The sequence below is a fragment of the Pollachius pollachius genome (genome assembly GCF_949987615.1).
Source record: "Pollachius pollachius genome assembly, chromosome: 3".
NCBI classification, from domain to species: domain Eukaryota; kingdom Metazoa; phylum Chordata; class Actinopteri; order Gadiformes; family Gadidae; genus Pollachius; species Pollachius pollachius.
In genome coordinates, this window is record NC_136936.1 from 51,483,734 (window position 1) to 51,502,093 (window position 18,360).

Sequence of the window (18,360 nt, forward strand, 5' to 3'; positions counted from 1 at the left end):
CTATGGCCGATCAATTTCCCTTTTCTCCTCCATGCAACACAAAATTAAAGGAATCCTGAAACGTCTCGGAATCAAAGCGTCTGCTTATCAGAGAGCAGATCTGTGCTGAGAGGCAGGGCGAGGTCTGACCTCAGGGAGACCTCAGGACCTCCAGCGGTCACTGGTAGGACCTCCAACAGGTCTGCTGTCCCAGGATGTCTCAGTCCTCAGGGGTACAGCTGGATGATGAGGTCACTTCCCTAAATACCGGCGGCCCTGATGCCGTTCCGTCAGCACCAACCGCATGGAACCGGTCATGGGCGGTTAGCGGGCCGTGACCTGACGCGTGGGCCTCAAACCTCATTAGCTTAGCATAGTTTAGCCTTCACAGACCTCAGGTCACGCCCTAGATAACACAGCTGATAAGAGTCTCTCTCTCTCTCTAGAAGGCAGTCATTCCCTCCCTCTCAGGAGGAGTCTGCGGATACAGAGCTGCCTCCCTGGTTGGTCCATCAGAGTGTTTAGGTCTCAGGCCGTGATGCAGTCCCGGTTCCCCTGGGTTCTGCCTGTTCTGAGTCAGCGGCAGATGTTTCACATCGTTTTTCCCCTCGTCCTTTGGGTGGAGGGGGGCTGCTCCGTCAGACCGGGTGGTGCAGTTACACACACACGGGGACACACTGACACACACAGACACACACAGACACAGCACCCTGTAGTAGGGATCCAAGCTCCTCCACCATGTACGGCTCGGACGCCCCCGCCTCCTCTCTCTCTCTGGTAGAACACGCTGCAGTGACTTCCCACACTAATCATTCCGTTTTACTGGTCTAATGGATATTTTTTATTGGATTGGTTCTGTTTTTATGAATGGCCCTCTGTACACAAACAGAGGGCCAAAGTCAACATGTGTGAGTTTGAGCCCCGCCCTCTTAGTAGGCGGGAGATTATTTCAGAATTCATAAAACTCAAAACAGAGTTCTGTCTCCTGACTGGCTGTGCACTGGGTGAATTGACCTTGGGTAGCTCGAGAAAGGGTTTAGGGTGGGAGGGGTTTAGGGTGAGTGGGAGGGGTTTAAGGTGAGGGGGAGGGGTTTAGGGTGAGTGGGAGTGGTTTAGTGGGAGGGGAGGGGTTTAGGGTGAGTGGGAGTGGTTTAGTGAGGATGGCAGGGGTTTAGGGAGAGTGGGAGGGGTTTAAGGTGAGGGGGAGGGGTTTAGGTAGAGTGGGAGGGGTTAAGGGTGAGTGGGAGGGGTTTAGTGGGAGGGGGAGGGGTTTAGAGTGATTGGTAGGGGTGTAGGGTGAGGGGGAGGGGTTTAGGTGGAGTGGGAGGGGTTTAGTGTGAGTGGGAGGGATTTAGAGTGAGTGAGGGGTTTAGTGTGATTGGTAAGGGTTAAGGGTGAGTGGGAGGGGTTTAGTGTGAGGGGGAGGGGTTTAGGGTGAGGGGTTTAGGTGGAGTGGGAGGGGTTTATTGGGAGTGGGAGGGATTTAGGGTGAGTGGGAGGGGTTTAGTGTGGTTGGTAGAAGTTTAGGGTAAGTGGGAGGGATTTAAGGTGAGGGGGAGGGGTTTAGGGTGAGTGGGAGGAGTTTCAGAGTTTCAATAGTATGATTCTTGTAAACAAAGACAGAGTCCGGCATTTTTATTTGTAGAATATACTTAAGTAACTATGGTTATAAGGTGTGATTTTTCTGATAGCATTATAGAAACATTGATCAGCTTTGATGATATGTTGCGAAGCTGCAAGCTCGTCAAAATGTGACACATGGTGACTTTAAGCCCTGAACACACAGCCGTGTTGGGATGTCCTAGTAGACTTCTGTCCTTTATGAAGCGAGCAAAACAATCAACAGTTCTGCCACATTCCCACCCAACATCAAAACACGCTGATTCTGTTCATGATTTGGTTTGCGCTACAAATATGAACCGAAATACCGAGTTCCATGCTCCATGTGCTTTGGGCTGAAGGGTGCTAATCGTCCAACAGCCACAGGGGGTCCAGCCCCCCTTAACCCCACCACCTTAACCCCTTAACCCTTAACCCCAAGGCCACACTTAGAAGATTATAGGTCGGATCTACCAGAATTCCTTGGATCTGGTCAGCTTAAAACTGATATCACGGGCCAGAGGAAGCTCCTTCCTCCTCCTTCAGTTGGGTACAATGTGGGCGTGAGCTGTGTGTTTTATCGTCTTCACACTTCTCATTCTATATGAGTGTTCACATGTCTTACTAGGTAGTTAAATGTTTATATGAGACTAAAGAATTATCTTTAGAGGTAAGGTAATGTCTCCCAGGGTCCTTGTGGAATGCGTGTGCGTGTGTGAACATTGTACAGTAGATTGCCCCTAAGAGACCTTATTCATATCATAAACAATGGGCCATTGAGGAAGTGTGCTGGCTTTGAGAAGATATGACCGCCTATCCCAACGCTGTAGAGAGGATATGAGTCTCATTGTGATCGTAACATTTAAACAGGTTGCAGTGATTACCTTCTGACCCTGATGTTAGCGTTAAAGAGGCTAAAGGCTAAGCTCACAGGAAGTGGTCAGGTCTGTGGTGGTCAACCAGGGGACCGCCCCTCATGAGTGACAACAGGGGTGGTGATCTACGCCGACCACACAAGAGGAGGAGATGATAATGTGGGGGTGGGCTCTGAGGTCATGGTGGTGGGAGTGGGAGGACTGGCCTCCCAGCTCACACTGTTACTACTGGAGTAGATGTTTGGCATTCTATTGCAAATCAGCCTTTGATTGATATCCAATTGTGGAATTGTGTGCAATAGAATTGACTCATTTATAAACATAAGCAAAGAGTGAATGCTCTCCAAAGCCCTGATGAAGAAGAACAGAAATACCTTCTGCTGTTAATGATATTCACCAAGAGGCATTAGTGATATTATCTACTGATGTGTTTCATGGGCTTCCTTTGCCTTTACGGACCATAAAGAGGTTCAGGAGAAGGGTTGAGAGAGGGACAGGAGAAAAGAGACACAGGAGAAGGGTTGAGAGAGGGACAGGAGAAGAGAGAGACAGGAGAAGGGTTGAGAGAGGGACAGGAGAAGAGAGAGACAGGAGGAGGTTGGAGAGAGGGACAGGAGAAGAGAGAGACAGGAGGAGGTTGGAGAGAGGGACAGGAGTAGAGAGGGACAGGAGAAGTGGGGGACAGGAGTAGAGAGGGACAGGAGGAGGTTGGAGAGAGGGCAGGAGTAGAGAGGGACAGGAGGAGGTTGGAGAGAGGGACAGGAGAAGAGGGAGACAGGAGGAGGTTGGAGAGAGGGACAGGAGAAGAGGGAGACAAGAGGAGGTTGGAGAGAGGGACAGGAGAAGAGGGAGACAGGAGGAGGTTGGAGAGAGGGACAGGAGAAGAGGGAGACAGGAGGAGGTTGGAGAGAGGGACAGGAGAAGAGGGAGACAGGAGGAGGTTGGAGAGAGGGACAGGAGAAGAGGGAGACAGGAGGAGGTTGGAGAGAGGGACAGGAGAAGAGGGAGACAAGAGGAGGTTGGAGAGAGGGACAGGAGAAGAGGGAGACAGGAGGAGGTTGGAGAGAGGGACAGGAGAAGAGGGAGACAGGAGGAGTTTGGAGAGAGGGACAGGAGAAGAGGGAGACCGGAGGAGGTTGGAGAGAGGGACAGGAGTAGAGAGGGACAGGAGGAGGTTGGAGAGAGGGACAGGAGTAGAGAGGGACAGGAGGAGGTTGGAGAGAGGGACAGGAGTAGAGAGGGACAGGAGGAGATTGGAGAGAGGGACAGGAGTAGAGAGGGAGACAGCAGGAGGTTGGAGAGAGGGGGGAATGGATGCACGCATGTCAGCACCAGCCTGGGTCTGCAGCTTCCACAGTGTCCAGCACGCTCCTCTAGGAATGTGGAGAGGTTCCATCGCAGGAGGGAGTGATTTAGTGGGGGGGGGAGCGGGCAGAGGCCGGGGGAGGCGGCAGGTGGAATGGGGAGTCAGGATACCAGGGAGGGAGGGAGGGAGGGAGGGAGGGAGGCTCCCTGGACGCTCCTGAAGAGCAGAAGAGGTCATGGAAAAACAGCATTCCTCCTAAGAAGATGCATCACTCTGACAGACCACCGGAGTCCTGGAGACACGCGTGTATGGGGAAGGTTCAGCGGGCTGTGAGCATGGCACATGGGCTCTGTTCCATACGTCACGCCAGCATCAACAGCAGAGCCAAGAAGCATGTGAATGTGCAGACCTGCTTTAGACATCTCAGTCTGGAGCGTATACATCCAACCTGTTTTAGACATCTACATTTCTAGAGTGTACACATTCAGCGTGCGGAAAAATGTCGGAAATGCTTATAAGAGGTGCGGGTGAGACATCTTTCATGACATATGGATTCATTCTTCTTCTTTGTTCTCTCTATGTTCGCAATTACAGTAAAAGATCTAATCTTCACTTCAACTGGCGTATGAAGTCATATTGGAGAGGCGCTTTTATTACTGATGATGGATTCTGGAATAATCCAGACTGCACACATGGTATATTTGGTAGGGTGTCCTTGAGTCTTGTGTGATGTTTCCTCCTCCTCCTGCTCCTCCTCCTCCTCCTCCTCTCCTCATTGTGAGGGAGACCGTTCTCCTGCTCTGATCTCCTGGTCTGCAGCTGGTCTGTAGCACCTCCTCTGAGCTCCTGCTGACAGCCCGGTGGGGGGGCTCATATCTCAGAGACCTTATAGGGTCACCTCATAGGGGCCACCGCGCCGACCAGCTCAGCCAATAGGGGCTTGTCTCGTTTATCGGCTCTTCAATCATCGGTACAGCTGGCGATTCGGAGGACGCTTAGTAACGGCAAAGACCACACCCTGTTGCATTCTGGGAGAGCTGTGGGCGGCCTCAGCGAGTGGAGGAAATGCAGTGATGTCTACCTCGGTCCGACTAGGAGGGGTCCGTCTAGGGGCTGGCTATAGTGAGCTATACCCTGGGGGTCCGGCCTGCGTATCAACCCTCGAGAGAGGAGGAAGTCAAGCAAGAACTGTGGATGATTGAAGACTGGAGACTGGAGGGCACGACAAGGAGAACAACATTCACCTCCCGCCAATGGGCTTTGGTCTATCAGGGTCAGGACAGAACATGCAGTCAATCATGCAGTCACGTGAAACAATGGCTGATGGGAAATGATGCAGATATGGAGTTTCCTGTTTAATAATAGCTTCCTTATAATCTTTATTGCTAAGACCAGAGATAAACCCGTCTGCTGGGCCTCAGTGTGTCAGCCCTGATGAACCCTGACGCCGCAGCCAACAGGGTGACCTGCAGCACAGAGTCACAGCGCAGACACACATCAGAGGAACATGTTTGGATTAAGGAATGGAATCCATTCTAGTTCACCAGACCTGTTTACTGAGTGCTGACGCTCCCAGTCTGACAGAGAGGGCCGTCTGTTGGGGCTCAGGAGACGCCACGCTGGCCGGTGATGGACTGAGTGTCCCTGAGGCATGCGTGCGTCCTCCTGTCTATGTTCTATCTACCAGCCCTCAACAAACTACAAATGTAGTCACCAGGCCATGAACGATGATCAACACTGCAGAGCTGAACTGTAAACCAGCAACCAGAAATGACTCAGTACCACAGCCAGAGGCAGTCAGGGTCCGGGTCCTGGGGCAGTCAGGGTCCTGGTCCTGGTTCAGCCAGGGTCCTGAGGTAGTCAGGCTCCTGGGGCGGCCAGGGTCCTGGGGTAGCTAGGGTCCGGGTGGTCCTGGGGTAGCTAGGGTCTTGGGTAGCTAGGGTCCGGGTGGTCCTGGGGAATGTGTTCCTCCAGAGTAAGTCCTGGTTTTGAAGCTCCTTCATTCGTAGACAGTTGTTGTAGTGAGAGGGAACTGTCTGTATCTCTGAATGGACCCAGGCTGTAGAAGTGCTTAACGGGGCCTCACCAGTTCACCTTATGCCCCCAGATGGACGGTTAGACCAACCTGGGGACATGAGGAGATCTCATCCTCCAATGAGGCGGTCCAATTAGACGCTAACAAATGATTACTTGTTGCGCATGCTAGCTACTTCCTGCTCCACTTCCTGCTCCACCTTCTTCTCCTTCCCTGTCCTTTAAGAATGGCTACTGTACAGAGGAATGTGTACAAACAGGAAGGGAGTACCCTGGCATCACGATAGTCTATCTTTAACAATGTGTGGTAAAGGTAGAATCCACCTTTTCTCTATCAGGTCTGTTCAGTGTTTCAGACTTCGGTCCAGATTGTCTGAGCTAATGTCCAGCTAATGGAAAATACAATTATAAGGTAAAAAGCATTTGCCTTTAAAATGTGAGTGTGTGTTTGCAGGCGGTTGTGTGGATACATTAATATGTGGAAGTATAGCAGCTGGCCCCATGTGGCCCTCAACACCTGGCCCTCAACATGTGGCCCTCCACACCTGGCCCTCAACATGTGGCCCTCAACATGTGGCCCTCAACATGTGGCCCTCAACATGTGGCCCTCCACATGTGATCCTCAACATGTGCCCCTCAACACCTGGCCCTCAACAAGTGGCCCTAACAACTGGCCCTAAACATGTGGCCCTCAACATGTGGCCCTCAACATGTGGCCCTCAACACCTGGCCCTCAACACCTGGCCCTCAACACCTGGCCCTCAACACCTGGCCCTCAACACCTGGCCCTCAACACCTGGCCCTCAACACCTGGCCCTCAACATGTGGCCCTAACACCTGGCCCTCAACACCTGGCCCTCAACATGTGGCCCTCACTGAGACCTGCTCCAGGTGTCCCCAGAGGAGGTCCTACTGTACCAGTGGACCGGAGAGGAAATAAAGTACCATGGTTTCGTATTACTCGAACAGATCACAGGAACATTCAACCTTCTTGTCTTCTCTGACACACACACACACGCACACACACAAACATAAACACACACACACGCAGACACACAAACAGTATCTCATTGTTTCCATCCCCTATTTCAAGCCTGCTCACTCTAACCCTATCAGGGTTGGCTCCAGGTCACGTTGGTCTATATTTTTGGAACTGTGTGTTTCTGTGTGAGCGTCTGACCTCTGGTCTTCACTGTACCAGAGCAGACTGACTCTCCTCTTCTGAAGAAGGATCCTTAACATCTCGTTGACAGTCAAACATGGAAGGACTAAGTGCTATAAGTGCTGTATCCTCTAATGAGCCAATTAAATGAGCCAGTATGAGTAGGGTACTGTAGGCGTCTCCGAGCTTCCAGCCTCAAGCCTCAGGTCAAAGAGAGAGCAAGGAGGAGGTCAAGGCATTCCTGGAGGAAGAGGCTGTTAGTGCCTTGGCCGTGGAGATGATTAGAGGACGCGTCGTGCTGAAAGAGGCTCTTTGTGGCGGCGGAGGTTCTCAATGTGGTCTTTGTCACATTGAGAGCCTTCCCAGCCATGCTCCGCCATCTTGGTTCCTCTGTGGGCCTCGAGAGCGGACATTTTGAATACTTGTAGGGGGGTTGGGGGGGTCTTTCTATATTGTTAACAGAGTGCAGAGGGGGGAGGAATGTGCTGTCTGAGGAGTTCTTGTGTTTGGGGGGGGGGGGGGGGGGACACACTCACACGCCCGTCAGACGGAGATCCGCCAACAGGGGGTCCTCTGCCACTCAACCCCCCCGACCGTGGACCTGGGGTCCACGGTCGGGGGGGTTGAGTGCGTCTGGGAGGGAGGGGGGCGGAGCCTGGGCAGGAAACCAGGAGCAGAAAGGGGCGTGGTTTCCTGTTTCGTTACGGACATTCTACTGAAGAGAATCTGATGGGAGTTTTCCGAGGGGGGTTTCCGAGGGGGAGTTGAAAGGTGTTTTCCGAGGGGGGGTTGAAAGGTGTTTTTCTACATTCTGTCCACACAGTGTTTTCGCCCAGGACAGCTTTACTATCGCTGGCAGCGTTGGGGTTTCCTGTCGGCCGATGACGTGCTCAGAGTTAGAACATTAGAGAAACGTCCAGTTTCAACAAACATGAAGGCCACGCTCACAAAGGAAAACCATTCCAACCTGTCTGCGTGCACATTCAATTTTTATCTGCTGTCTGATGGTGAGACTACAGACCATGAGCCCCAATGCAGCAGGAACTGGACTTATATGATTCACAACAGTAGGGGATCCATGTATGACCCGTGTATACACTCTCCATCTCAAACAGAAAGTACCTCAAGAGATGCTTTGAATGGGCATCGCATAAACCATAAGGGACCAAACGATAATAACCGTCAGTGTTTGAATGTGCGTATGAATGGGTGATTGTGAGGCAATATTGTAAAGCGCTTTGGGTGGCCTCTGGTTAAAAAAATGTGCTATATAAGATGCAGTCCATTTACCATCCAATTGTTTTTGGTACTAAATGCAGCCTGCCTTGCTGCCTGTTTCAACGTGTTGGAGCCTTCACCGTGTGGGCTGCCTTGTCAAGAAGGGACTTCTCGATTAGTTAACATGATGTTTGATAAGTCTGACTCAGGACGAGGTCTGAGACGTTTGATTATTATCTTTAATCAACCCCAGAACACCAGAGGGGTCTCGCAACCCCTGGTCCAATCCCTGGTCCATTCCCTGGTCCAACCCCTGCTCAGGAAACCCTGTTTCTCTGTCTTTGATTGGGTTACTGTCATGGCGACAGATAGCCCTTGCCATGGGTGGCGTTTGTGTGTGTGTGTGTGTGTGTGTGTGTGTGTGTGTGTGTGTGTACGTGTGCGTGTGCGTGTGCGTGTGTGTGTGTGCATGATTGTGTGTGTGCGTGATTGTGTGCATCTGTGTTTGTGTGAAGTGGTCCCTTGGAATGCAGCCTAGCGTCTGGAAAGAGAGGTTTATTATATTTCCATCAGCCTATCAAAGGCCTTCTTTGATAGGCTGATTCTCCATGCGACAAATGGCTGTCCTGGTAAATAGCCTGGCCGCCCTACGTGTGTCAGCGAGACACAAGCTAAACAGGGCCCCCAGACCAATGTATACAGCACACGCACGCCCTCACATACATTCACAAACACACACTCAAACACACACACACACACACACACACACACACACACACACACACTCACACACTAAGTACTAGGACAATATGAAACTCAATCAAGCACATTTATAGATGTAGGTTTTTCCCGGTCAGTACAGTGTGGAAAAAAGATTAGGCTGTGAGACAATACAGACATAGGAGAATGGCCGTGAGCTACAGTGAGCTACAGTGAGATGTAGTGAGATGTAGTGAGATGTAGTGATAGTGTTCCTCTGTGTTCTGGTGCCCCGCCCTGACCTCTAACCCCTCTTTGTTTTTCTCCTCCAGGGAGGAAAGAAGCACTCCGGGCCTTGTGGAGGCAGAGACTGCAGCGGAGGATGTAAATGTTTCCCTGAGAAGGGAGCCAGGGTGAGTACCAACACCTAACCCCATAAACACCTCTCCACCGGGCGAGTACCAACACCTAACCCCGTAAACACCTCTCCACCGGGCGAGTACCAACACCTAACCCCGTAAACACCTCTCCACCGGGCGAGTACCAACACCTAACCCCGTAAACACCTCTCCACCGGGCGAGTACCAACACCTAACCCCGTAAACACCTCTCCACCGGGCGAGTACCAACACCTAACCCCGTAAACACCTCTCCACCGGGCGAGTACCAACACCTAACCCCGTAAACACCTCTCCACCGGGCGAGTACCAACACTTAACCCCGTAAACACCTCTCCACGGGGGCGAATACCAACACCTAACCCCGTAAACACCTCTCCACCGGGCGAGTACCAACACCTAACCCCGTAAACACCTCTCCACCGGGCGAGTACCAACACCTAACCCTGTAAACACCTCTCCACGGGGGCGAATACCAACACCTAACCCCGTAAACACCTCTCCACCGGGCGAGTACCAACACCTAACCTAGGGTTGCACCGTGCTCCCAATGCCTTTATTACGCTCCAGCCAGCTGTAATGTGCGATGACGGAGATGTTGAGGATCACAACAATACGAGCAGGACTTCCTGCGATGAGCAGGACGCTCCATCAGGGAGCGAGGCTCTCCTGCCTCCTTCCCTGATGGAGGCAGCCTCGGCGTCAGAGCAGCTGTGATGTTGCAGCGCCACACCTCAGCCCCCCCGTGCCGGCCTGTTGTTTATCTCGGGGTGAAGGAGAGCTCTGGTCTCTGACAGAGCGGGCTGTCAGGGGGGAGTGAAGGTTACACCCAATATGAGCCTGGCCTCCAGGGAGCAGCTGTAGTAGAAGGGGCCAATGAGGCCGCGGGGAGAGGGCTCCTTCCACCAATCAGGAGAGGGCTCCTTCCACCAATCAGGAGAGGGCTCCTTCCACCAATCAGGAGAGGGGTCCTTTCACCAATCAGGAGAGGGGTCCTTCTACGAGTGAGTCATGAGAATGCGGGCGTTGGTTCTGCTTCCTGGGTTCACGTTCCTGAATGGATCTCCTAGATTCCGAACTCAAATGCTGGCAGGAGCACATGGCCAGGTGCTGACAGCAAATCATGTCTGAAATGAAGTATAGAAGACAGGTAACATTCCTCCGTTACGATCCAGCCCAGTGCTTTACCGTTCCCCTCAGCTCTCTGTGGGACGGTGGAACCTGGTCCTTTGTCGAAAGGCTGCTCAGAGGAGATTTAAGGGCCGGTTCCCCATACATCCTGTTGCCTCCTTCGAATCCCCAGTGGAACCATGAACCTCTGGATGCAGCGGCGGGGAAGGAGACTTCTGAGGCTCTGAACGGGGTCGGCCGGCCCCAAGGAGGGACGCATTGTGGACACTGACTGGCATGTGATGAGAGCTTATCAGATCAACCGTACAGTCCAGCACATGCCACCCCACCCCCACCCCCCCCCCCCCCCCCCCCCCCCCCCCCCCCCCCCACACACACACACACACACACACACACACACACACACCTGACCCACACACAGGAAGCTACCCCAGGGAGGAGAGAGAGAGAGGAAGCACATTCCACATTCCACCTCAAAAGAGGAGGAGGTCAGGGGGTCTGCCTCCTGACCTCCCTCTCTCTCTCTCTCTCTCTCTCTCTCTCTCTCTCTCTCTCTCTCTCTCTCTCTCTCTCTCTCTCTCTCTCTCTCTCTCTCTCTCTCTCCCCCTCTCTCTCTCTCTCTCTCTCTCTCTCTCTCTCTCTCTCTCTTTATTAATAGTCTGCGTTGTAGTAAACTGTACAGCCTGTGGTTCGCTCTGGCCTGCAGGCTCCTGACAGCTGCCCCATGCTTCAATCAAAGTGTCTACAAGGTACTACTGATAGAGGGCATTAATGGGTAGGGTATCTACTGATAGAGGGCATTAATGGGTAGGGTATCTACTGATAGAGGCCATTAAGGGGTAGGGTATCTACTGATACAGGGCATTAAGGGTAGGGTATCTACTGATAGAGGCCATTAAGGGGTAGGGTATGTACTGATACAGGGCATTAAGGGGTAGGGTATCTACTGATAGAGGCCATTAAGGGGTAGGGTATCTACTGATAAAGGGCATTAAGGGGTAGGGGTAGGGTATCTACTGATAGAGGGCATTAAGGGGTAGGGGTAGGGTATCTACTGATACAGGGCATTAAGGGGTAGGGTATCTACTGATAGAGGGCATTAAGGGGTAGGGTGTCTACTGATAGAGGGCATTAAGGGGTAGGGTATCTACTGATAGAGGGCATTAAGGGGTAGGGTATGTACTGATAGAAGGCATTAAGGGGTAGGTGTCAGGTATCTTGCTGATGGATGCCTTTGGCTTGGCTGCGTATGTTGGGGATTGACCACAGTTCCATGGCCACTAGGGATGGGTCGGTGGCCAAGGATTCGTTCACCACAAACGAATCCCGAAGGTGAACGACGAGAACTGATTCCCAAAACAAGAGAACTGATTCTTTGATTCTTTTTTTTACATAAAACAAAAATATGGTCACGTAAATAAAATAAACAAACGAACAGAGCTCCGTCTCCCCGCGACCTTATATTGATTGAGTCTAAAACGTTCTCATCGATTCAGCCAATGAGAGTTCTACAGCAGGTAGCAATTGCGTTGCCATGGCCTATGGGTAAACCAATGACAAGGTTAGGTCACAAGTTAACTAACGATCGCTGTAGGCTTCAATATCGTGCAAGCACTTTTTACGTTTTCTTTTTATTTTGTTCTACAACACAATTGCCATGGATTACCATGGAAATGTTCAAACTGTGTTGTATAGGCCAATGCTACAGAAATTAGCTTTTTTTGTTTTCCAAGCGCACCGTGACTGAAAACTTTTTATCGTTTCTGTTTTACTCCCCCACGCAAGGGCGTAGGAACCAGGGGGGACGGAGGGGACGTGTCCCCTCCAATATCGGAGACAGGCGCATTTGTCCCACCTAAAAATGATACCGGATCTGTCAGGTTTCCGATATGTGTCCCCCCCCAATGTTAAACTCATTCCTACGCCTCTGCCCCCACGTTTCCACCGCGCGGTGTGGTTCGATTCGGTGCGGCTTGGCGCAGCTCAATTAGGGCTGGCGTTTCGACCGCCGACAGTAGCCTTATGGTAGGGCAGGCTGTGAAAAGGCCTTCATTGGCGGGCGTACCCAATACCTATAAGCTAAGCAATGGGGGGAGGCGGGGCTAGACATCTGTGAGGTTCTCTGTCGAATGACGTAATCTGACCGAATCAAACGAACAAATCAAACTGACGAATCGTGATAGTAAACGGAACTGAAAGAACTGATTCCCGGAAAATAATCGTTTTGCCCATCCCTAATGGCCACCCACTTATTACAACACCTGGAACAACACTGTAGTAATCATGTGCTCCTCCTGTTTATAGTATCTCCTTATTTCCCACACTAGAGTGAGTCATAGACGATGAGAGGACGTGAAAACTGAGAAGGATTTTAATCTGCTCCCAGCGGCCACTGGGGTTCTGGAGCCAGGATGGGTTCCAACAGATGTCCTTCATCTTCCTCCTTCTCTCTCTCTCTCTCTCTCTCTCTCTCTCTCTCTCTCTCTCTCTCTCTCTCTCTCTCCCTCCCTGTCTCTCTCTCTCTCTCTCTCTCTCTCTCTCTCTCTCTCTCTCTCTCTCTCCGTCTCTCTCTCTGTTTTCCATCAGAACACAGGGAGCCACAGTGATTAGCGTGTTATGCTCGGCAGATCTATCCTGTTAGGAGGATTCTTCACAGCTGTGATGTTGGGACAGACACTGAGCAGCAGAGTGACGATGTAAAACCCCCCTCCTCTGGCTCTGTGTGTGTGTGTGTGTGTGTTTGTGTGTGTGTGTGTGTGTGTGTTTGTGTGTGGCTTTATGGAGTAAACAGACAGACACACATTCCACGCTATACATTCCGAATGTACATCTTGAGATTTATTCTGGGAAAAGTTGAGATTTCACGGAGATAGAGATTCCGTGGATAACAGAGGGAAGGAGGAGGGAAGGAGGAGAGAAGGAGACGCAGGAGGGAAGGAGGAGAAAAGGAGGAGAGAAGGAGACGCAGGAGGGAAGGAGGAGAAAAGGAGGAGAGAAGGAGACGCAGGAGGGAAGGAGGAGAAAAGGAGGAGAGAAGGAGACGCAGGAGAAAAGGAGGAGAGAAGGAGACGCAGGAGGGAAGGAGGAGAGAAGGAGATGCAGGAGGGAAGGAGGAGAGAAGGAGATGCAGGAGGGAAGGAGGAGAAAAGGAGGAGAGAAGGAGACACAGGAGAAAAGGAGGAGAGAAGGAGACGCAGGAGGGAAGGAGGAGAAAAGAAGGAGAGAAGGAGACGCAGGAGAAAAGGAGGAGAGAAGGAGACACAGGAGGGAAGGAGGAGAAAAGAAGGAGAGAAGGAGACGCAGGAGAAAAGGAGAGAAGGAGACGCAGGAGGGAAGGAGGAGAAAAGGAGGAGAGAAGGAGACACAGGAGAAAAGGAGGAGAGAAGGAGACGCAGGAGGGAAGGAGGAGAGAAGGAGGAGAAAAGGAGGAGAGAAGGAGACGCAGGCGAGAGGAGGAGTGAGGGAGCGGGGGGGGGTGGTTGTGGAGGAGGGAGTCCTAATGTTCATTTCATGGGATCCTGCTGGGGGGACATCAGCCTCCTCCCCGGGGCCCCCGGCTAAAGGCCCCTCTGTCCCTGACCCCACGCTCACAGGGCGAGCGGTGACATCACTCACGTAGCAGGGTATCTGAAGATGATCGGATAGGGTCCGTATCAGACCGCCGCTCCGACGTGGAGACGGAGTGTCGGGGGCCCACGTGCTGCCAGAGAACACGCTCCCCACATCAATACGCCTCTGTCCTCGCTGTCCCCCCGCTCCCAGAACCCTGTCCCATGGGAGTAGTGAGGTGGGAGCAGAGATACAGAGAGGAGGTTCCTGATGAGCTCACTGCCTGCTCCTCTACTCCCCCGCTGCTCCTTCTCGCCCCCTCCGTCTCCTCATCCTCCCCCTCCTTCTCCCCCTCCTTGCCCTCCTTCTCCTCCTCCTCCCCCCTCTTCCTCCTCCTCCCCCTCCTCCTCCTGCTGCTTATCTCCCCCCTCCTTCTCCTCTCCTTCTCCTCCCCCCTCTCCTCCTCCTCCTCCCCCTCCTCCTCCTGCTGCTCATCTTCCCCCCTCCTTCTCCCCCTCCTTCTTCTCCTCCACCTCCTCCTCCTGCTCCTCATCTCCCCCCCTCCTTCTCCTACTTCTCCTCCTTCTCCTCTTCCTCCCCCCCTTCCTCCTCCTCCTCCTTCTCCTCCCCCCCTCCTCCCCCCCTCCTCCTCCCCCCTCCTCCTCCTGCTGCTGATCTCCCCCCTCCTTCTCCTCTCCTTCTCCTCCCCCCTCTCCTCCTCCTCCTCCCCCCTCTCCTTCTCCTCCTCCTCCTGCTGCTCAACTTCCCCCCTCCTTCTCCCCCTCCTTCTTCTCCTCCACCTCCTCCTCCTGCTCCTCATCTCCCCCCCTCCTTCTCCCCCTCTTCCTCCTCCTGCTCCTCAACCTTTGAGACCTATCTAGACCCAGGCTGGTCCAGGGAGATGTTTGAGACCTATCTAGACCCAGGCTGGTCCAGGGAGATGTTTGAGACCTATCTAGACCCAGGCTGGTCCAGGGAGATGTTTGAGACCTATCTAGGCCCAGGCTGGTCCAGGGAGATGTGAGAGAGAGGCAGAACAGAAGAGGCAGATGACGCAGGACATGAGTGGAATGTGGAAGCTCGTGTCAAACAGTCCCTGGTTGGAGATGAGTTGCACTATTTCCATCTTTGTCCTCTGTGGGAAAAAATGTGTCCATTAAAGGAGAGCAGGATGTGTCGTCACAGGAAGGGGAGCACAATGCCAGCCCACTGATCTTTCTTTATGTATACAGTGTTCCTGTTTTTGTGGGAACACGATACTGTGTGTGTGTGTGTGTGTGTGTGTGTGTGTGTGTGTGTGTGTGTGTGTGTGTGTGTGTGTGTGTGTGCGTGTGTACGTGTGTGTTCATGTTTGTGTGTGTTCTGCCCCTGACTCCAAACACAGAACGTGCTCCCTGACTGATATCTAGCTCTGGTACCCATGTGGGCCGTCCGGCTGTGGGGACAGCAGAGAGAGGAAGGGGGAAGCCCTCTGGAAATAGAGCCTGGCCTGCTGCTGTCAACAGGAAGCCTACCTGCAGACAGAGCCAGGGAGGACCGCCTGGGGTATCTTTAGAGCTGACAGTACACTGCAAACACAAGAATAACTTAACTGAACCATGAGCAGCATTCCCAACCGACCAGTTCAGAGGCTGTGAACTGGTCAGTAAGGTTAAGGTTAAGGTTAAGGTTAAGGTTAGGGTTAAGGTTAAGGATATGGTTATGGTTACGGTTAGGGTTAGGGTTAAGGTTAAGGTTAGGGTTAAGGTTAAGGTTAGGGGACAGCAGGGGTTCACCTTGAATCTAAATTACATTAAAAGAAGAAGAGAAACCCAGTGAAGTAGCGACCACGTCCTCACGTTGGGATCACAGCAGCGTTGGTTTGATAAGCAGCCGGACGGGTGGAGGTCGGGTGGAGGTCGGGGGGAGGTCCTGCTCCCCCTTCTGGACCAGGAGAAGGAGATGGGAGGGAGGAGAGGAAGGTGGAGCAGTGGGCGTGGTCCAGGACGTAGGTCTATAGAAGTGCAGCTGGGGGCGGGGTCATAGACCTCACCTCTAGCCCCCCCTGAGGAGAGCACACGTCCCTTCCTGGCCGTTCTGTGGAGTACCCCCCCCCCCGTCAAAGGGCAGTTTGACCTCTCTGTCTGTGATCCAGCTTTAAGAGCCGTTAAATACCCCCCCGCTGCTTAGAGATGATTGAGGCTCTAGAGGGACAAAAGAGATACTGTTTACGGGGAGAGAACAGCTTCCCTCTCTAGTGGACACACCCAGAAGCCCTTCATAGGACACACACAAACACGCACGCACACACACTCACACATTATTCACCCACTCACACACACATGTTTTACACACACACACACACACATTATACACACACACACACACACACACACACAAACACACACACACATTAAACGCTCTCTCAAACACACGCACACACGCACACACACACACCCACACCCACACACATGCACACACACACACACTATACACTCGGTAAACGGTTCCTTTATAGATATATCCTCAAAGGTTTCTAAAAGATTACTAGAACTGATACCAGCCAAAGAGTAACCCAGGACGCAACTTCACACATTGTGTGTGTGTTAGTGTGTGTGTGTGTGTGTGTGTGTGTGTGTGTATGCACTGTTGTGTTGCACGTCCATTCCATCTCTGTAGTTTCTTCTAATATTCCTAATTGTATTGATGATAATTCAGCCCCTTGGTGGAGCACCGGTCCAGAGCCAGCTGGCCGGACCACGCCTCAGGGCAGCAGGGAGATGAGAGCCTGAAGGTCCACTCAGGCTCTCATCTCGCCTCTGAGCTCTGAACAACCTGTCCCTCTTTCACTGACCCTCTGACCCTCTGACTCTCTCTGGCTCTCTGTCTGTCTGCCTCGCTCTCTCTGTCTCGCTCTCTGACTCTGTCTCTCTGACTCTCTCTCTCTCTCTCTCTCTGTCTCCCTGACTCTCTCTCTGTCTCGCTCTCTGACTCTGTCTCTCTGTCTCTCTGTCTCTCTCTCTCTCTCTCGCTCTCTGACTCTGTCTCTCTGTCTCTCTCTCTCTGTCTCGCTCTCTGACTCTGTCTCTCTGACTCTCTCTCTCTCTCTCTCTCGCTGTCTCTGTCTCCCTGACTCTCTCTCTCTCTCTCTCTCTCTGACTCTGTCTCTCTCTCTCTCTGTCTCTCTGACCCTCTGACTCTCTCTCTGTCTCTCTCTCTCTGTCTCGCTCTCTGACTCTGTCTCTCTGACTTTCTCTCTCTCTCTCTCTGTCTCCCTGACTCTCTCTCTCTCTCTCTCTCTCTGACTCTGTCTCTCTCTCTCTCTGACTCTCTCTCTCTCTCTGTCTCCCTGCCCTGACTCTGTCTCTCTGTATCCTCTCTCTCTGTCTCTCTTACTCTGTCTCTCTGTCTCTCTGTCTCTCTGACTCCCTGCCCTGCATGATGCAGATGGAGGTCCCCCCCCCCCCCCCCCCGCGTGGGAGGACTGACTCAGCTTTAATCCTCCCTAACGGAAGAGCTCAACCGATTCGTTCTGATTGCGGGCCAAATGGCATTGACGGAGGTGCCTGACAGAAAAATGCTCTTGGTTCTGGGTATCAGCAGTGAATGCGACTGGCTGGGCTCCATCTCTATCAGTAGAGGCATTGTGGGAAGGCTGAGGGTAGACAGAGCACAGCTGGCTCAGAGCTGTCCGGCCTCCAGCCTTCTGACCGTAGACGTTCTCTCGCCACAGCGTCCTGCTGATCCAGGCTCGCTGTTCCCATGACGGTTGTTCCGTGACTGCAGCAGTTGTTGATTCAACAACTGTGCAGCAAATTAACACAGCGACCGGTTCAAATCAGAGCAAAGAGGGCGCCATGACGACAAGGGCTTTATACTGACACCAGGAATCCATTCAGACTCATTCAGCTCGGGAGAGCAATCATTAGCTAAAGAAGTCATAATTCATGCGTTCGTGGGTTGACACACATCATCGATTCCGCACAGTCTGAACACACACACACACACACACAGACACACACACACATGCAAAGTTGCTATTGTCTGAGAAAAGTTTACAAAAGGTTTACGTGACAACCTACTTCCTGTCTCTGTCTTCCTTCTTTCCATTAGATATCTAACTCACACACACATGCAGACGCACACACAGACACACATGCACGCACACACACACACACACACACAGACGCACACACACACACACACACACACACACACACATTGAGTGCAGCTGGCTCCTGTATAGACACATGTGTTTGGAGACCCCTAACATGTCATTCCTGCATTCTGAGGCAATAGCCCAGGTGTGCGGCCACCCAGACCCCTGGGAGGTCCGGTTCTGGTTCGGTTCTCAGCCTGGGACCCTCTGAGCATTCATCTGTATCACACACAGCCGGCCACAGAGACACACACACACTGAAAGAGACACAC

At 52.5% G+C, this 18,360-nt stretch overlaps 1 protein-coding gene across 2 annotated transcripts in view; it reads left to right on the forward strand.

Moving 5' to 3' along the window:
* Positions 1-18,360, forward strand: part of col4a2 (collagen, type IV, alpha 2) — a 65,338-nt gene that overhangs the window by 10,418 nt on the left and 36,560 nt on the right. For both annotated transcript variants that reach the window (XM_079732130.1, XM_079732131.1), the window contains exon 4: positions 9,205-9,285. In XM_079732130.1, the coding sequence (XP_079588256.1) occupies positions 9,205-9,285 (81 nt within the window). The remainder of the gene's footprint in view (positions 1-9,204; positions 9,286-18,360) is intronic.